General features: G+C 35.2%; 1 protein-coding gene across 1 annotated transcript in view; it reads right to left on the reverse strand.

Moving 5' to 3' along the window:
- MGAT4A (alpha-1,3-mannosyl-glycoprotein 4-beta-N-acetylglucosaminyltransferase A) overlaps window positions 1–5,300 on the reverse strand; it is a 173,290-nt gene that overhangs the window by 22,934 nt on the left and 145,056 nt on the right. Inside the window, exon 12 of the mRNA XM_007959460.2 lies at window positions 2,449–2,527. Within this exon, the coding sequence (XP_007957651.1) occupies window positions 2,449–2,527 (79 nt within the window). The remainder of the gene's footprint in view (window positions 1–2,448; window positions 2,528–5,300) is intronic.

A 5,300-nucleotide genomic window follows, 5' to 3' on the forward strand; every position in this document is an offset into this window, starting at 1 on the left:
AATAGATTTGATGCATTGAACACTAATGACTAAACACCAGACGAGATCTGGGATGACATCAAGGATATCATACATGAAGAAACTGAAATGTCACTGAAAAGACCAAAATGCATGTTAGAAGAGATTCTGAAACTTGCTTTTGAACGTGGACTAGCTAAAGCGAATGGAAGTGATGATGAAATAGAAGAATGGAACACATGATTCCAAAGGCAGCTCAAGAAGACAAAGTAAAGTATTACAATGAAATGTGCAAAAACCTGGACATGGACAGTACTTCTCAACCTGAAAAAACTGAAGAGAAAGTTCAAGCTTTGAGGTGCAATACTGAAGGACTCTAAGGGCAAAATATTGAACGATGTAGGAAACATCAAAGAGGATGGCAGGAATACAGAGTCACTGTACCAAAAAGAACTGGTTGATATTCAACCATTTCAAGAGCTAACAGAAGATTAAGAACCAATGTTACTGAAGGAAGAAGTCCAAGATGCAATGCATTATCGAAAAACAAGGCTGAAGGAACTGACAGAAAAGCAAGTGAAATGTTTTAACAAATGGATGCAGTGCTAGAGGGAATCACTCATCTACGCCAGGAAATTTGGAAGACAGCTACCTGGCCAACCAACTAGAAATTATCTGTATACTTGCCCATTCCAAAGAAAGGTTATCCAACAGAATGTGGATATTATCAAACAATACCATTAATATCACACACAAGTAAAACTGATCTGAATTAAAAACAAAACAAAACAAAAAAAACAGTTGCAACAATAAATCAATGGTGAACTGCCAGATATTCAAGCCAGACTGAAATAAGGACATGAAACAAGGGATATCATTGCTGATATCAGATGGCTCTTGGTCAAAAGCAAAGAACACCAGAAAGATGTGTACCTGTATTTTATTGACTATGTAAAGGCATTCAACTGTGTGGATCATAACAAATTATATATAACATTGCAAAGAATGGCAAGACCAGAACACTTAATTGTGTTCATGTACACAAACCAAATGACAGTCATTCAAATAGAACAGGGGATACTTCATAGCTTAAAATCAGGAAAGGTGTGTGTCAGGGTTGTATCCTTTCACCACACTTATTCGATCTGTATGCACAGCAAATAATCTGAGGAACTGGACTATATGAAAAAGCATGTGGCATCAGTATTGGAGGAAGATTCCTTAACAATCTGTGATACGAAGATGATACAACCTTACTTGCTGAAAGTAAAAAAGACTTGAAGCACTTATTGACGAAGATCAAAGACTTCAGTATGCACTACACCCCAACATAAAGAAAAGAAAAGAAAAATCCTCATGACTGGACCAATAAGAAACATCATGAAAAGCGGAGAAAAGACTGAAGTTGTCAAGGATTTCATTTTACTTGGATCCACAATCAACACCCATGGAACCAGCAGTCAAGGAATCAAATAATGTACTGTACTGGACAAATCTACAACAAAAGATCTTTTTAATGCGTTCAAGAGCAAAGATGTGACTTTGAAGAATAAGGTGTGCCTTACTCAAGCCATGGTATTTTTAATTGCATCATATGCATGTGAAACTGGACAATGAATAAGGAAGATTGATGAAGAATTTTTGTCTCTGAATTATGGTGTTGGCAAAGGATCCTGAATGTACTATGGACTGCAAGAAGAATGAACAAATTGATTGAAAGAAATACAGCCAGAATGCTCCTTAGAAGCGAGGACGGTGAGACTTCATCTCATGTACTCTATAGACGTGTTATCAGGAGGGACCAGTCCCTGGAGAAGATACTATGCGTGGTAAAGTAAAAGGTCAGCAAGAAAGAGGAAGACCCTCAAAGAGATGACACAGTGGCTGCAACATTTGGCTCAAATACAGTAATGACTGTGAGGATGGTGCAGGACCAGGCAGGTTCTTTCTTTAGTACGAAGGGCTTCTATGAGTCAGAACCAACTCGATGGCACCTAACAACAACATGTTAGTGGTAGAAAAAACAAACGTTAAATTAATTTAATAGAAAGACATTATTGTCTTTTAAAAATATAGAGAGAAATAAAGAACTGTGTGCTAACTGGGAATTTCCAGAAATCTAAGCATTCCCTAGACACCAACAAATTTTTATACTAATCAACAGACATTAAAACCACATAGTATTTTAGACTCAAAATACAGAAAGCAGGTAAACACCAATAAAAATGATTCATTTATTTTCCTTGTATAGACTTCCAAGCTATTTTCTAATGGAAAACAAAATAAATGCTTTTTCTACACATGAGGCAAACAGGCCAAACTACTAGGTAGTCTGTATTTTAAAAATATAAATTAATATTACTCTCCACTGAGGTCCTGAAAGTCTTTACAGAGAATTTTCTTTCAACACATAAATAAGAATAGCCTCCAACCAAGACTACTGGTATTATTAGTCCTTTAAGGAAAATCAAGAGGAACAAATTGTCATACCTTAAATGGCAAAACTTCCACAGTTGTATTTAGCAGAATATCCCCTGGATGTTCTTGGTTTCCACTATGGAACAAATAACTGAAAATACAAACATAAAAATAAGAGTCAGACAATGCTATACAAAGATTCAAAAAGATGACCTTAGGTCAGAGTAAGTTTTTCTAAACAATAGTCTAACTACACAAAATTGACAACACTGCACTTCAAATAAAAGCATGTTATGTATTCTGATAGTTGTAGAAAACTTGACAATATGGTCTCTAGGTGATACATTAATTCCTCTGTCAGAAAGGGGTACATTTGTTGCTTAGCCTAACAAATGCTGTTGAGCCATGTACTCAACATATGGAAAAATGATGACAGTTTTATGTTGCTATTTACATTGTTTTAAATATATAAACATTTTCCAGAAGAAAATCTCTGGGACCTACGGCTAGGCAGAGTTCTTAGTACGACCCATAAAAGGAAAAACTGATAGACTGGGCACCATCAAAATTAAAAACTTCTACTCTGTAAAAGACTGTTAAGGGAATGAGAAGACAGGCTACAGACTGGGATAAAATATCTGCAACCACAGATAAACCTTATAAAGGACTAATATCTAAAATATATGAAGAATTCTGAAAACTCAACAGTAAAAACATACTTAGAAATTGGGCAAAATATATAAACAGACATCTTATGGAAAAGGATATAAGTACAAGAAAAGACGTTCAACATCAATAGCCATTTGAGAAATGCAAATTAAAACCACTATGAGCTATCTATAATACAGATCAGAATGGCTGAAATAAAAAATAGTCACAGCATCAAATGTTGGCTATGATGTAGGGGAACTAATCACTCATATACTGTTGGTGGGAATACAAAATAGTACAGCCATTCTGGAAAACAGTCTGGCAGCTTCTTCTTCTTCTTCTTTTTTTAAATAGCATAATCAATGAAAACCCATACAGACTGCTCACGACAGCTTTATATGCAATAACCCCAAACTGGAAACAACCCAGAGTCTTTCAACAGGTGATTAGTCAAACACACTGTGCTACATCCACACCATGGAATACTGCTCAGCAATAAAAATGAATGAACTGCTGATACATGAAACAACTTGGATGAATCTCAGAAAACTATGCAAAGTGAAAAATGACAAATCTAAAAGTTACATACTCTATGATTCCATTTCTATAATATTATTGAAATGAAAAAATTACAGAAATGGAAAACTATTAGTGGTTGCCAGCGATTAAAGAATAGGGACTTGCAGGAGAAGTGGGTGGTGGGTGTAGCTAACTAAAGAGCAACATGGGGGATTCTTGTGGTGACCGAAATGTTCTTTACCTTGACTATCATTGTTAAGTCCTAGTTGTGATATTTTATCATAGTTGGCAAGATATCACTCATTAAATAATGAGTACACACACAATCTCTCAATATTATTTCTTACAATTGCATCTGAGTGTACAATTTCTCAAAATCAAAGCTTAATTTTTTTAAAAAGTAAAATGCTTATTGGGGGATAAAAAAGCACACAAAATAAATATGTCAAGTCAAAATGAAATACTGTTATCCCTCTTCTATTAACAGTTTGATATAGTATTTCTAGGTTTATTCTGTCTACATAACATATGTGAAATGAGATATTTTTATTATTATTATATTTTTATTATTCCAATAAAAGAAGTCTTGTTCTATTAAGTTATATTATTTGCTTGTTTTCTTGAGGTTTTTCATGTCAATATATATGGGTCTAGGTCATTATTATTTTTTTTTATTGTTTTATTTTTGCAGTATTCCCTCCCCTCTACCCCTGGTCACCAAGAAAGAAAATTTCCTTCCATATATAAATCTTTCCTTGACTTTTTACAATAATGAACTAATACAATATTTATCCTTCTGTTGATTGACTCATTTCACTCAGCATAATGTCCTCCAAGTTCATCCATGTTATGCAGTGTTTTGCAGATTCTACGTTATTCTTTAGTGTTGCATAGTATTTCTTTGTGTGTATGTACCATAGTTTGGTTATCTATTCTTCTGTTAATGGGTACATATGCTGTTTCCAGATTTTTGCTATTGTAAATAATGCTGCAATGAACACGGATGTGCATATATCTGTTCTTGTCCTGGCTCTCACTTTTTTAGGATATATATATAAATATATCTAGTAATGGGATTGCTAGATCAAATTATATTTCTAATTGCAAGTTTTTACAGAATCGCCATACTGCTTTCCACATGGTTGCATTTTACAGTCTCACCAGCAATATGAGAGAGTCCCAATCTCTCCATATCCTCACCAGCATTTATCTTTTGTCTTGTTGAACTTGGCATTAGTACTGGGGCCAGATGGTATCTCACTGTTGTTTTGATTTGCATCTCTCTAATGGCTAATGGGGAATTCTGGTAGCGTAGTGCCTAAGGCACTTGACTGCTAATCAGAAGGCTGGCGGTTCAAACCCACCAGCTACTTCTCGGAAGGAAGATGGGGCAATCTACTTATGCAGTGATACTGCCTCAGAAGCCCAAGGAGGGGTTGCTATGAGTTGGGTCCAACTCGACGGCACATAACAACAACAACAATGGCTAATGATCATGAACATTTCTCCAAGTGCTTGCTGGCTGCCTGAATATCCTCTCTGGTGAAGTATCTATTCATGTCTTCTCATTTCTTAACTGGATTGTTTATCTTTCTGTTGTTGAGGTGTCACAGTTTTCTATAAATTTTAGACATAAGTCCGTTGTCATATATGTCATGGCCAAATATTTTTTCCCAATCTGTAGGTTCTCTTTTGACTCTTTTGGAGAAGTCTTTGGAAGCACATAAAAATTTAATTTTTAGAAGGTCCCATTC

Source organism: Orycteropus afer, unplaced genomic scaffold (assembly GCF_000298275.1).
Source record: "Orycteropus afer afer isolate SDZICR_OR568_19922 unplaced genomic scaffold, OryAfe1.0 scaffold00017, whole genome shotgun sequence".
NCBI classification, from domain to species: domain Eukaryota; kingdom Metazoa; phylum Chordata; class Mammalia; order Tubulidentata; family Orycteropodidae; genus Orycteropus; species Orycteropus afer.